This window comes from Tasmannia lanceolata, unplaced genomic scaffold, assembly GCF_043159265.1.
Source record: "Tasmannia lanceolata isolate RefF3 unplaced genomic scaffold, GAP_Taslan_0.1 ptg000038l, whole genome shotgun sequence".
In the NCBI taxonomy this organism is placed as follows: Eukaryota; Viridiplantae; Streptophyta; class Magnoliopsida; order Canellales; family Winteraceae; genus Tasmannia; species Tasmannia lanceolata.
Genome location: NW_027518715.1, coordinates 1,750,741 through 1,766,072, shown reverse-complemented (window position 1 = coordinate 1,766,072; position 15,332 = coordinate 1,750,741). Strand labels below are relative to the sequence as shown.

The 15,332-nt window shown below is 40.8% G+C and overlaps 1 protein-coding gene across 1 annotated transcript; it reads left to right on the top strand.

Annotated features, from left to right (window-relative positions):
* The first annotated feature begins 1,847 nt into the window (after window positions 1-1,847).
* On the top strand, window positions 1,848-2,699 carry LOC143862944 (uncharacterized). Its single transcript, XM_077373847.1, has one exon. The coding sequence runs from the start codon at window positions 1,848-1,850 to the stop codon at window positions 2,697-2,699; it is 852 nt and encodes a 283-aa protein (XP_077229962.1).
* Window positions 2,700-15,332: the final 12,633 nt, after the last annotated feature.

Below are 15,332 nucleotides of genomic sequence, written 5' to 3'. Positions count from 1 at the left end.
AAAATTCCACACATTCAGAGGAACCCTGAACAAGAAGAGGCTTGTGATGAATGTTTGTGGGTTTCTAGTAAGAGAAAAGCAAGGAAAAACTTACTTAGGCTATGATTTGATACCCAATTCAGATACGCGTCAATCAGACGGATTCTTTTCAACGATGACGCTAAGATTAGCTTCCTGCCCGTCAGATTCGACAGTGTCTGGTTCGGGCATTCTGTTTTTTGTGTTCGATTCGGGTAGGGTTTCGTCACCCAGAGAAAGGGCTAGAAACCTCCGATTTGGATACTCCGACTCCAAGTTTTGTGATCCGAAGAAACGGGGTTTGTAGATCCTGCTGCTATTTCTTCTTCGGCCATTTATTGTCCGATATCCAGAGAGAAATTTCCATCTAAGCCAATGAAAACGAAAACCCTAGATGGGGAAACTAGAATCTGAAATGGGTTCTCCAATGGGAGAGAGAAAGAGAGAGAGAGAGAGTTCACGGCAGAATCTAAAGGTTTTTGTGGGGTTAGGGTTTTGAAGGAAGGGGAAATGGGGGATTTGTGGGGAGATTGAAGAAGAGCTGAGCTAGAGAAATTTCCATCTAAGGCAATGAAAACGAAAACCCTAAATGGGGAAACTAGAATCTGATATGGGTTCTCCAATAGGGAGTAGACCCGGCAAAAGTGACCCGTGCCCGCGGGTCGACCCGGCCCACCCGCAAATTTGCGGGCACGGGTCTAAGTTTCCGTGACCCGTCAAAAACCAACCCGCGGGTGACCCAACCCGCAAAAACACGGGTCGGGTCGGGTCAACCCGCGGGCACCCGCATTTTTACAGTATTTTTTAATCTTTTTGAGAATGTTATCATCACTGCTGTTTGTTTTTTATGAGTAACTCCTCACTTTATAAAAAGTACGGTATGTCCTGCACCGTAGGATTATCCAAAGTTCCAAACCGTCCATTAGATGGGCCATACCCTAAATAGGTTATGCCCCAAAATTATTTCCATCGGTTGATTCTAACCCTCCGATCTATAGAGGGTTAGGATCAACCCTCTAACATTCAGATTGGAGGGATAGGATCATCCTATGGAAATGATTTTTGGAGCATAACCTATTTAGGCTATGGCCCAACTAATGGACGGTTTGGATCATCCTATGGTGTGGGCCATACATAAAGTGAGAGTGCCCAGTAGTGTTGATAACATTTAAATGTGGTTTTTATTTTATTAGAATTTGCTATCAAGCTTCTCCTTTGGCAATTTCTCGGCAAGTGGCCTTTGCGTATGCAAAGATGCGCGCATCCAAATGTTGCTAAAATGTTCCTAGAAAATGTAAAAAAGTAATCATTACACCATAAAAAGTAAATTAGCTAAATTATAAAGTTTTGAATGAAAAATTATCTAGAAAGGGTTATAAAATTTTAAAATTACGAAAAAAATACCAAATCACATATCGGAGGTTATGACAATTACGGGAAAAATAGAGGCTGTCAAATCAAAATAATTATTACAATCCCATATTTGCGGCATATTTGCGGGAGACCCGCGGGTTGACCCGGCCCACCCGCGGGCCGCGCGGGTCACGTAAATTTTGACCCGCCAAAATGTGGGTCATTTTCTCACCCGACCCGTGGACCCGCACCCGCATCACCCGCGGGTTGACCCGGCCCGACCCACCCGTTTGCCAGGTCTAATAGGAGAGAGAGAGAGAGAGAGAGAGAGAGAGAATCAAAAGGGTTTTGTGGGGTTAGGGTTTTGAAGGAAGGAGAAATACGGGATTTGTGGGGAGATTGAAGAAGAGCTGAGCTAAGGGTTTCGTTTGTGACCCTTGTTACAGATAGTGGATTTTCTTTAGGAGAAATACGGGATGGGGAAACTATGGAAAATTTTGTTCTCAAACCATGACCAAGGTATTGTGCCTACAAAGTTAGACCTCATCACCCCTGTTGCTGAAGAACAAGAAAATTTGAAGCTTCATTTCAATGATGATGAGACCCTGGAATCTGAAGCTAAATGGGCGAATTGTCTGGTTGGGTATTTTATTGGCAGAAGACCCTTCTTCATCTCCCTTTGCGAATCTCTCTTGCGAAGATGGCAGATCTCCGGAAATCTACAAATGTACTACCTTGATCATGGTTTTATCATATTCAAATTCTCTTCTGCAGCCGATTGCACCCGAATTCTTGAAGAAGCTGGGCAACATTATGGAGGCAGACCCTTGATCCTTCAAAGGTGGGATCCGGATTCCTCTTTGCAAAAGAAGCAATTACCTGACATTCTCGTTTGGGTAAGGCTCCCGGGGCTTCACCTAAAGTTTTGGTCCCAGCATGGTCTAAGTAGAATCGCTAGTTTGATAGGTAAACCTCTGTACATGGATACCCAAACAGCAGAAGCTACTCGGCTTAATTATGCCAGAATGTGCATTCAAATCAGTGCTAAACAAGTCCTCCCATCCTCCATCACACTCAAAACCTCCTCCAAAGAGATTATCCAACCCATAATTTACAATTGGAGGCCGAAGGCTTGCACAAATTGTTGGGATTTTAGTCATTGCTTGGAAGATTGCCCTACTTCCATTCCATCCCATTCTAGGAAGGAATGGAGACCTGTTTCCAGAGTTGCTGAGGGTGTTCGTAGTAGTCCCATAAATCCAGATCTTCCTAAATCTGATCCTATGATTGGGTCTAAAGTTCTCAAAGAAAATATTCTTTCAGTTTGAAATGATGAGTTTGCCCAAGCTAACAGTTTTGCTTCCTTAGCCAATTCGGAAGAGGTTTTCGATGGGAAGGATTTATTTGGCATGTCTCTCAAAAGAAGACCCAGGTAAGGGCATTGTCTCCTCTCCCTCCACATCTGAGGGAGGATCTTGGCAAACCATTTCAAAGAAGAAAGGAAAAGCTTTCCCATCCCCCCCTTCTCTGCCGGGCCAAAGAACCCCCTTCAAAGGGCTCATCCCCAGATCTTACAGGTCCTAAGTGGGGTCTGGATCTCTTCTCTTGGGTGATTTTGGGTTCTTGTCCCCATCTGGTTGCTGTTGGGCTTTGAAATTTTGTTTCCCTTACTTGTTGCTTGCTATTGCTTTTTTGTGGGGTTTTCTATTTTTTTGCTGTTTTCTTTTGTTGTTCTCGTGTTGTTGGTTTTTTTGCCGTTGTTCTTGATTTGTTTTTGTTCGTGCTGCTATGCTCTTGGCTTGTTTTTGTTTCCCGGTCGCTTGTGGCTTGGGTTTGCTCTTGCTCAATCTTTGTAATCTCCTTTTTATCAATATATCTGGTCGGGGTCTGCCTAACCCCAGCTTACCCATCAAAAAAAAAAAGTTTGTTTTATAGCTTTCAGCAACACCGTTCACAAAAAGAAAACGGTGAAATTTCCTAAACGAGCAGAACTATTGAATTTCAATTTCAATTTCAATTTCAATTTCAAAAGGGGAATGATATTCTCATTTCTCCCCCCACTTTGTCCTCTGGCAGTGAACCATTCTTATGGTAAACGTTAGTGTCACCTTAGCCAAGAATCGATATACACATGCTCAAGTATCAACGGTAAATTGATAATGGTCCTACCTAACCCTTAAATTAATGGCAGATTTAATAGAAAAGATCCACTCTCTTAGATGCCCCCAATGGATCCTAGCCCATAAATTAATGGTTGAGTGAGTAGAAAAGATCCTGCCTTTAAGATGGCCCCGCAGCAAACTTGGATCTTAGCCCTTAAATTAATGGCAAGTTAAAAGAAAAGATCTTTTCTCTTAGATGGACCCGTAACAAATATGGATCTAATCTCTCATCCCATAGTAAATAATTTCATTCACAAATAAAATATTGAGGGGACCATGTAATTAGATGGTCTAAGCCATTCATTTGTTAGATCATCTCGTAGATTGGCCGTGCCCTGAATATGCGATGATCTTAACGGTCTGATCTGTAGTTGTTTTATGTTAGGTTAAGCAAAGGTTGCTTGAAGCAATACACCCTAGGTATCTAGTTTGGAATACCTAGACTGTTGCCTCCGGCCCCTATATATAGAGATACATTAAGGTTATAACAGGTTAATGGGCTCTAGCCCATGTAAGCCCACTACACCGGTCCATTATCCTATTGGGCTTATATTAGAACATACATAGGGTTATACTATATACCCAACATTTTATACCGTGATGTCTATTTTAAACCTCTACAAATTGGAGGGTTAAGATCATCCTATGTAGAAGTTTTTTGGCTGCACAATCTATTTGGGGAATTGATTTCAGCACAACCATGTTTTGATACATGCGCGCATGTATCTTGTCTTTTAGTATTTAATTGTTTCATAAGGGTGTGTTTGGATGATAGGAATCAAGAATTGGTATGGGCATCCAATTCCATTCCCATACCAATTCCCTCGGTAAAGGGAATGTCAATTTCGATTATGATGTTTGGATAGGTTTTTAGGATCAGGAATGGTATTGGCATCTCCTCTCTCCCAAACCCTCTTCTCTCTCCTGAATGTTTTCTGTTTTCTCATGCTTCTCACAAACCCACCTTAGCTCTTTTGTTGGGAATCCTTTTGGTAAATTAAAAACCCCAACCAAGAGAAAGATTAGGATCCGGTCATCTGTTTGTATTTTTTTAATTTGTATTTGATATTTCATTTAATTCTGGAATAACAAAGGTAAAAATGATAAATTCAACATCCTAACTTCCTCTGTAAGGGTAATAAGACAGTTAACTAAATTCATTCTTGTATCTTCCAATTGATGATACTATTTAATTTTTTTTACTATTTTTAACAAGTATCGTCTATGAGCTGCCAAGAACCATATGATAGAATTTCTAGTTGTGTTTTTAACCAGAGCTTCAAAGTTTTAATTTCGATGCAACTCAGAGCCTGAGAAAAGTGAATCTCAGATACAGAAAAGAATTTAAAGAAAAACAAAAAACTAGTGGAATAAAATAAGATTAGGAAGATCATAAAAGCAGATGAAAAATATCTCAAATGAGAATGGAAGAAGAATTATAACGAGAGGGAGAGTGAAATTCCAATGCCTAAAACTACTACTATGGGAGAGAATAAAGGAGAGAAATTTTCTCCACCAAAAGAGAATGTTTTTGCAAAGGGAATCAGAATACCACCTCTCTTGGGGGGTAACATAATCCGGCCTATATTCCACCAAAAATTCCGCTAGGCAATACCCATTACACCGATTAAGGTCAGCCAAACACTGTAATTCACAGAGTCAGAATCAAACACCGATTCTGATTGCCTATTCCAGCAATCCAAACGCGCCATTAAGTGCTTTTTGGGAACCGTAATAACCCTTTTACAGCTCTTTAAATAATAAAAGACAAAATACATGAACGCATGTATCAAAACATGTTCGTGGTGGAATCATTTCCCTCTATTTATCATCGAGTCCCATATAAAAACTAAGATGACGTTATCAATTGTTTTTATATTGTCCCCCACCATAAGGGACCCAATTTTAATTAGATCCACCTATATCTATGTCACATTCTATTTGAATCCTAACCCTGGTTGTGTCTGTTTGGGAGCCCATTTATAATAGTTTTTTCTGTTGCAATCAGGCTTTTGCTTTGAGCGTCCAAAATTTTACGTGGAGGCGTGGAGCCCTGAGAGCCGAATCCATACAGAGACTGAGGCGAGATGTAACGACCACTATAATTTCACTGTTATATTTTTCCTTACTATAATAATAATAGCACCCTAATTGAGTTAATTAACTATATTGATAAGGGCACCCTTTTGTATCACTTAAACGTATTGGTAACACCACCCCCCTTTAGTCATTGGTGGCTTAAAAACACTAAAAGAAACATGGGCACTCTAGCAATGTACATTAGAGATTAAAATGGAAAGTGATAAAGATGAATTTGAAAAGAAAAAAAAAGGAACCCAAATCTTGCTCAACTCTTGTGGATTGTTTGTGCAAGCCTTTGTTTTACTTTCATTCTAAAATAAATTACTTAAACTATTGACGTTTAGTTCGGCTGTATATCATGACAGATCATCATGTGGATTGTTTGTGCAAGCCTCCTGGGCTATTCTTCTTTAAAAAATAGTGTGCATATGCTTCTATATGATATGATACTCATTACACATCAATATGTACTTTGAATCTTCTTATCATGTTAAAAAACCATCACATAAATGAACAAAATGATCGAAAAATTCGAAACACACTTGTAAGCCCAAGGGTTCTCATGGGTCTAATCATTCACCTTACCTTCTTGTTTTGATGTTAGCAAACTAAATTGATTAGCATTTATGGACTGATGTGTTGCTTTGAGGTGTAGTGTTGTATACATGATTTTCATGTCATAATCGCTATTACACAACTCTTCACAACACATGGCTTGTGGATAGGAACCAAGAGCTTGCACCTACAGTGAAGACATCCTCATTTGAAGATGTTCAAATCAAGAAGCTCATCATGAAGATTCCACAAGTTCCTAGCAAGTGTCAAGAAGGAGCTTGGAGTTGAGCATGCCATGGTGACACCTCATGTACCTCAACATGCATTGAAGATTGGAGGACAAGTCATAAGAGCAAGACAAGTTGAAGATGTTCACCCCAAGCTAAAGAAGTCCAAGGAAGTGCAAAGGAGCGAATATATTCCAAGAAGATTCAAAGGTATCATTTTTAGAATGTATTTAGAGTCCTAATGATTTTATGTTTAAATGCACTTTCAAAAGGTTTTCAAATGGTTTTCATACTTAACTTTTTACATCTTTGAAAACCGTACACACACCCAAAAATGTGTTTTGAAAATCTAGGACTAAAACCCAAAGACCATGGCCCAAAAGCCCCTGGATTTTAAAGTTAAAAATGGAATTTCACACAGGGCCGGTCGACCGGGCTATGCCGGACGACCGCGGGATGGAACCTGGAATTCCAGGGCATCTCGAAAATTATCGGGCCGATCGACCGAGTCAAGCCGGGTTACCACGGATATGTGTCTGTTTCAAACAGAACATTCTGTCATGGGTTTGGGCGGGCGAACGTCGTGGGTCGGTCGACCGCGGATAGTTTTTTAGCTTAAAATTTGAGCGAACAGGTAGCCCTCGCTGGGCGACCGTCATGGGGCCGGTCGACTGCGATGGTAAGGAATTTGAAAATGAAAAAGGACGCCCGATATGGGGGAGCAACCGCGGTGGCTCGGTCAACCGCGACGGTCGGGCAAACTAGCCATTGGGGCTTTCGCAGGTTGACTTTTTCAACCCTGTTTTTTAAAGTTTTACCCCCAAACGGTCATATTTTCAAATACAAACATGATTAAAACCTATCTAAACAAGCTTTTGAACATTTTGAGAAAGATCAAATCCCATTTCTTTGACTTAAACTTTTCAAATCAAAAGCAAAAACCTCTTTGAACTTGTATTTCTACATCTTGTCAAGAGGCACTCCGTAGGGCTTTACATTTGTATTTTCTTGGAGTGATTGTGAGCTTACAATGTTGTAATCCGCCTATTAAGAGGCATTGAGTGTTTTTCTTTTTCTTTATCTTCATTGAGGGTCTTCTCTTCGGCCCATTAAGAAAGGTGAAGACAACATGAGGGTTTGTCCTTACGCCGAAGGCTTCGTGCAGATGGGCTTCGCTTTGGCCCTTGAGAATAGAAAAGCTTGATGTGGACCCCGATCCGAGGATGGTGAGGAAACGAGTCCCTACATCCTCTAAGATCTCCACATGAAGGAGAGCTCTGCCAATGAACTCTCAAAACGGTGCCACCTTCATACCATAGCACGAGTGGCGATATAAAAAGAAAGAGATACCTCTTGATCAGGAGCCAAGGCTCAAAACCAAGAGCACCTAAAATAACTCAGAGTCGCCATCCCATGGATAGGCCATGGAACCCCAAAATCAAATCTTCTGTGCAATGGATAACCAGAAATATATATGGGCTCGTGCCTGATTACGAATGGAGAAGGTCCGAAGAGCACCCCCAATTCATCTGAGTGCAAGCACTTGGTCTCTTATGCCATTTTCATTAACTACAAAGAATTTTGGGCAAAATCATGTGAAATGGGAACAAAATATCCCCGGGAAGACGTCTACCTAATCATGCATGACCAGGGGATAAAATAATAAGCACACACAAAATAAAATAAAAAATGTGTCACCTAATGACAACTAGGTTATGAGTGACATGCCTAACTGGTGTCTAAGTTCTAGTGAACAAACACATACATGCTACAGCTAAAGGTATAGGTCTGCACAAGAAAGTAAGAAAACACAACAAAATATACAATATAACAACACAACAAATCCTACGACTCTAAACGATTTAGCCGGAGTCCTTAGATGGTCTGATGTTCATCCAAAGAAGCCTACGTATCCCCCGCCTCCACGAGAATCAAAGCAACGTAGTTCTTCGCACCTATTCTAAGCTATGATGCCTAAGACACCTAGACCTCTATCCTAGACTCGATCTAAAAGACCGGATTAGTTGTTAAAGCTTCTTGAGCGATTATTTAAATTCTAGTGAATTGTAGATTTTAGGACACCCTATATGCCCTAACTAAATGCAGATTAGCACTAAGCTAATGCAGGTGGTTCCTACAATCTATGTGTAACTAGGCTGTGTTTCCTGAGGAAAACAAAGGGTGGACTAACGTATCCTACTCTAATCATCAGTCGGCGATGTGGATCGCCAACTGACCGAACGGAGGCGTTCCTATAACTCTAGGACAGACCCCTAACTCTAAAACAAGCACACAACAAACAAACAATCAAATAACATATCAAGAAGAAACTCCTAACTCTAAAACTCTCTATCTATGAGAAACTCCTAACTCTAGAGGAAGATCTTTTTAAAACAAGGTTTTAACGGTTTTTGAAAGATTTTCAAAGTTTATTTACAAGGTTTGGCTGGACTTGGGATAAAGATCCCAAGCTGCACTACGTACCTCGTGAGAGAGGAAGATCTTGTTGAAAACAAGGTTTTTAAAAGATTTTTGTGCATTTTTTAAAGAATTCAAATGATTTATTTAAAAAGTTTGGCTGGACTTGGGATAAAGATCCCAAGTTGCACTACGTACCTCGTGGAAGAGGATCAAGCCAACATAGTTCGAAACGAACTTTCCTAAACTACTCCAAAACACAACACATTACACTTTTTTAAGGTTTTTGATGTTTTCAAATGTTTTTGATGTCTTAAATTTCTGATGTTTTTGAGTTTTCAAATATTCCAATATTTTTTTAGATTTTAAAGCTTTTCCAATATTTTTGGATTTCGAAAGTTTCTAATGTTTTTGGAGTTTAAAGTGTTTTTTGAATTTTTAAATGTTTTCACCCTTTTGGCCAAAGACCTAAGGGAACACAAAGCAACACCTTAGGGCCAAACCCTAGGGCTAACAGGGGAAACCCCTAAACCAGGTAAGCTAAAGTCAAAGATAAAGAAATGATCTAAGATCCCAAAAGGCAAAGCTCTAATGAGACTGCTAGTCTTTAAAGAAGAAAAGCGACGACAACAGTAAGGAGAAGCTCCTAAAAACAACTAAAGAAAGGGAGAAATGAGTCAAAGACTCTCTAATGACACTATCAAAAGGACGAATGAGTCAAAGACTCTATACTGATATAACCTAAAAGACAAATGAGTCAAAGACTCTCTAATAATACCAAATGAAGGACGAGTGAGTCAAAGACTCGCTAATAATACCGCCAAGAAAGACAAATGAGTAAAAGACTCCCTAATAAGGGCAAATGAGTCAAAGACTCTTTAATAATACTGCTAAAGAATACAACTGAGTCAAAGACTCTCTAATAAGGACAAATGAGTCAAAGACTCTCTAATAATACTTCTAAAAAGATGAAGGAATCAAAGACTCGCTCCTGAAGAAGGGGGTGTGGACCTCGATCCGAGAGAGGCGGGGGGACGAGCCCCCAGAAAATCTCTAGACCATCCACGTGAAGGAGAGCTCCGCCAAGGAACTCTCGAAAGAGTGCCCCTCACAACATGAGTGGCGATGTAAAGTGAGATACCTCTTGATTCGGGGACTAGCCCGGATTCGAGGCGTACCTTAAACAAAGAAAGAGTCGACATCCAAGGAAGTAGGCCATGGATCCCATGCTGTGCTCTGTCGCAATAGATAACCAGAGATACAAAAGGTCTGTGCCTGATGACGAATGGGGAAGGGGTTAGGCGCCCCCAATTCGCCCAAGTGCGAGCACCTGGTCTCTTATGCCATTTATTATTAACTTTGAAGAGTTTTGGGCGAAAATCATGCGAAATGGGAACGAATATCCCCGAGATAACGTCTATCTAATCATGCATGTCTCGGAGATGAATAATAAGCACACACAAAAAGAAATGAAAGACATGCCACCTAAGAATAGCTAGGTTATGAGCGTCATGCCTGATTGGTGTCTAAGTTCTGGTGGACAAACACATGCATGCTACAGCTAAAGGTATAAGGTCTGTACAGGAAAGTAAGAAAACACAGCAAAACATACAATATGACAAACCCTGGACTCTAATGCGATACTTGACTCGGACCAAGATGGCCATCCATCCTGGCTGCACTACGTATCCCGGCCTCGGAAAGAATCAGAGTTAACGTAGTTCATCGACCTATGCTAAACTACAATGCTTAACCCTCTAGGACCGCTATCCTAGACTCGATCAACTAGACCTGACTAGTTTTTAAGGCTTCTTGCTATTACTTAAGTTCAGTGAATTGTAATTTTTAGAACTCCCTATATGCCCTAACTAATGCAAGTGGACCCTACACCCTATGTGTGACTAGGCTGTGCGTCCTAAGGAAAATCATGGGCTATCTAAATGCGTTCTAGTCTAGCCATCAGATCGACTAAATGTCTAACCGACCACGACTCGAGGCCTCCTAACTCTGAGGACACTCACACGACAAGACTTGGCAAAGCAACACAATCAGGACAGACTCCTAACTTTATGACACCCCCAAACGTCTAGGACAGATTCCTAACTTTATGGGAAGATATTTTGAAAATGATTTGCAAGGTTATTTTGAAGAATTTTTGTATTTTTGGAAGGTTTGAAAGGTTTTGAAGCTATGAAAGTTTTTTGAAGTTATGAAAGTTGTGAAGTTGTGAAAGTTGTGAAAGTTGTGAAAGTTGTTACTGAACTCAGGATGCCAGCTACAAGCCTGAGCTGCCTACGTACCCCTCAGCTAGGGATCAAGCCATCCGTAGTTCGAACTAGAATTTCCTAACTACTCCTAATGACTCTTGATTTTTGAGATTTTTGGTTTTTTAGATGTTTTTGAAGTGTTTTTGAATTTTTGACACAAGAGGACAGAATCCTATCATCATAAGGGTAGGATAGACTCCTGATATCCCGCAAAGGTTGGACAGCATCCTATGCTTTGCGGGGGAATTGGACAGAATCACGACTCTGCAAGGGTTGGACAGCATCCTATACCCTGCAAGAGCGGATAAAAATCACATGACTTGATGAGAGGGTGGACAGAATCCTAACCCTTATGATGATAGGACCGACTCCTAAAAGATTGACTCTCTAAGTAAGGACAGACTCCTATGCTAAAGGACTGACTCTGAAAGATGGAAGGACAGAATCCTAAACTTTATGAAGGGATGGGACAAAATTCTAAACTCTACAAGGGTAGGACAGACTCCTAAACCCTAGGATGGTAGGACAGACTCCTAAACTCTCCATGACTGACTCTAAAGAGGAAGAAATCCCTTAACCTGCAAAGACTCTAAGGCAGGAAGGGAAGGGGGTGGCTCAAGATACATTCCGTCATAGCCTTGACCCGACGAGGCGCTCCCATGATCGATGGAATCTCGAAACACAAAGAGTATCCCAAGGAACGTCAGGAGAATGACTCTTAATGGAGAATAAACCCGAGAAAATGTCCCTATAATCGATGGAATCCCGAAGCCTGAGTAGGATCCCTAGGAACGTGAGGAGAGTGAACCTGAAGAAGACCCCCTAAACCCTGTAGGAAATGATGATCTCGAAGGAGAGGGAAAGAGGATTTCAAAATGAAAATCAAGTGTCGAACCATCATGAATCATCAAGACGGGGATCGCAAATATCAAAGGCATTGGCAGTTTTGTCCCCAAACTAACTTCGAATAGACAACTTGGTATCAAATTTTATCCAACAGGGAAACATTATTTAATCGAGTAAGAGAACTAGAAGAAGCCTACTGTCCACCATGATCCTTCCGAATGCTTAAAACCCATATGGGGCTTTGGAATCTTGTGAGCAAACAAGTTTGAAATTATGATACCATTATAGCAAAATAAAGTGCTACTGCTCATGGAACAGAGGCAAGAGAAGAGAATTGAGCTTTCAAACGATGCATGTACAACTATCGAACCATGGTTGAATTAACATTGTTCTGCGGTTATGCAATTTAGAGCTTTACAAGTTTCTAAAACAGGGTTCCACCTATGTAATTTTCCAAAATCGATGAGGTTAACCAAAGTGGGTTCTACAATTATTCGTGGACAGAATTTTAGCAAGCAGAAAACAATGATACAAACCATCTTGTTGTTTAAAATCGCATAATATGATCCCTCGACATTCACACCACTATGTGTTAACCTTCGCACTAATGCCTTCTTGCCTCCTTCACCCAACACAAATATAAAAAATTGTCGCAGTTTTAATGGAGGAGACAAGCTGGATTCGTGCGATTATTAAGACATGATAATGTCAACATCAGCGCCTTGTCTGGATGATGGTAGCTCCATTTTGATTCCTCAGATCAGATGAAAAGAAGGGGTAACAACTGACCAACATCCATCTATCTGACAACTTGTACAAGACAACAGTCTAAGCGATAATAGCAACAATCATATAAAAGCTCCCTGTTTAGTTTCAAATGGGCATGAATCCTACAACCACTAAACTAGGGGTATTTCCAAAATTTCAGATTCTACAAGCCTCGTGAAGCATTTCTTCAAATGTGAAATACATGATTTCAATTTGGTGCAAGGTTGCTAAGTAATTCATACTCATTATCCTTTAGACAAATACACCCATGTCACAAAATGAAACTCTCAGTAGATGAACAAAAGAGATGAAACCGATTTTTTACTTTGGGAAAGAAAAAGACCAAATAGAGAGGACCTCATATCAAACTGCAGGCTATCCGGATACACACTTCAGATTAACAAACCAAACATAAATCACAACCAAGGAAGAATCTGCATCCCACCCCTTTTCTGCAATGAGATGTCTAAAACAAACACCCAAAAGGAGAGTAATCAACAAAATTCAAGGAGGACTAGCTAACCCTAAAATCATAGAACACTTGAAAGAGTTAAAATGGACATGTTTTTGCAAATTTTAAAATATTTTGGGAACAACAGTTTTAAAGAACCCAAAAGAAATCAGTTTATCACAGACTAATTTTCTTTTAGAAAATTAGCCACTAATGAAAAGAACCAAACAACACAAACAAGAGACGGGCTCTAGATAACACTATAAAGAAGAAATGAGGAGAGTCTTACCTTCTTGCCTTTGTCCTTCTTCTCTTGCTATGATTTCTCCGTGATCCGAATCGCAAGTCCGCAAAATCACCTCCTTCTCCTTTCTTTTCTTTTTTTTCAACAATTCCAAAGGGAAATATGGGGTCGGTGGCTGGAATTAGACCTTGAGTGGACTGATCTGTGTACAAAATTGGAGAGTTGGTTTTTGGGATGAGTGGAGATCACTGATTTGGGGTTGGGGATATATTGAAAATTATGGAAGAGGAATAAAAATGGGGTTCGGTAGTGATGATGGAGAGGGTGGCTAGCAATGGTGGTGGGGAAATGAAGGTGGGTTTTGTGAAGATGGTGGTGGTGGAGGTGGCTTGTGGGGGTGGGGAAGAGATGAGTCCGACGTGAGGTTGGATCGGGGAAGATGGAACGGGTGTCGGATTCCGGCAAAACTCACCGGAGAAGAAGGATTTTCTTCTCTCTGCTCCTCTCTCTCTCTGTGTATGTTAGAAAAAAAATAAAAAATGACAAAAAAAACTAGATGGGCGAAGGGATCGATGGATTTGGAGGTGGATGGCCGAGAAAATGGTTTGGGTTTCGAAATGGGTTTTGATAGAAGATGGGTTTGAATGGGATAGCAGCAGAGGATCGAAGATGGATTTTGGTGGAGAAAACCGAAGTGGGTTTTGGCGGAAATAGCAGAGGTGGTGGATGGGTTTAGCCGGCCGGATTTGCAGAGGTGGCTGCTAGGAAGGTGGAGGTAGAAAAGGAAGAAAATGGTGGTGGGTTTTCTAAAATGGGTTTGTGATGAAATGAAATGGGTTTTTATAAAAATAGAAAAATGGTAAAAACAAGGGATGTGGGTTTGAGGTGGAAAATGAAGAGGGGAAGTGTAGACACCCCATTTTGACCCGACCCTAAAGTCCCCCAAATCGAATAAGAACTTCGTAAATCCAATAAAATTTCCAAATTCCGAGTCCCAAAATATCCTGAAATTAATCTAAAAAATTCTTAAAGGACTGGGCCCAAATGAGAAGAAGGCTCAAGTTTTGGGCATCTTGTTGTGCGCATTTGCGGGTACAAATTCCCCAGAAGATTTTTAGTGTTCTCGGGAATACCCCGGTAAAATTTCATGGCAATCAGGCAAAAAATGTAGAATAAGGCGAGCCGAGTTGGTGCCATTATCAAAGCTGGCTGTGCTCATATCATTTTCATCGTTCAATACAAAAAGGGGGTGCATTACAGAGGCTAGAGATTGCCCATGTCGACCCGCGGGTCATTCAGTGTAAAGAAGATGAAAAAGGTTAGTGCAGCTATCAAAGCAGGGTAGTGTTGATGCTATCTCTCTTTATTGCAGAAGAGGGGGGTGAAACAATCAAGTGAGGGTGCTCATTAATGAAAAGAAAATCAAATAGGGCATAGTGGCAATAGGGTAAAATCGCCTTATCCTTGGGACATTTAATAAGGTGGGCATTACTTTCCCTACAAGCAATGATCATGGGCTATTGGATAAGAAGGGTGAGATGTAGGGCTGAGATAATCCAGGGCATTAAAAAAATAAAAAAATAAAAGCAAGTGGAATTAGTAAAAGAGGGGATCAATGGTTGAGAGCAGCCAAGGAAAGAGGATGCCACATAGATGGTTAGGATTAGACTTAGGAATTTAACCCTAAGTATAAAACTAAGAGAGCTCTTGCGTGAAACAGGGGAGAGGCTCATTTTTTTTTTGAGAAAAATCAAGAAGCAGAGAGAGGGAGAAAGAGCCGCCTACCATTTCCACCTCCACCGGCAAGCCGCCTCCATCTCCTCCCTCATCTCTTCACTTCCCAGCCACCCTCATTCCTCTCCCACTTCATCTTCCCTAAACCCATTTTAAAACACCATCAAAACCACCAAGCCTCTCCTCAAGCCCATATCCACCAAACCC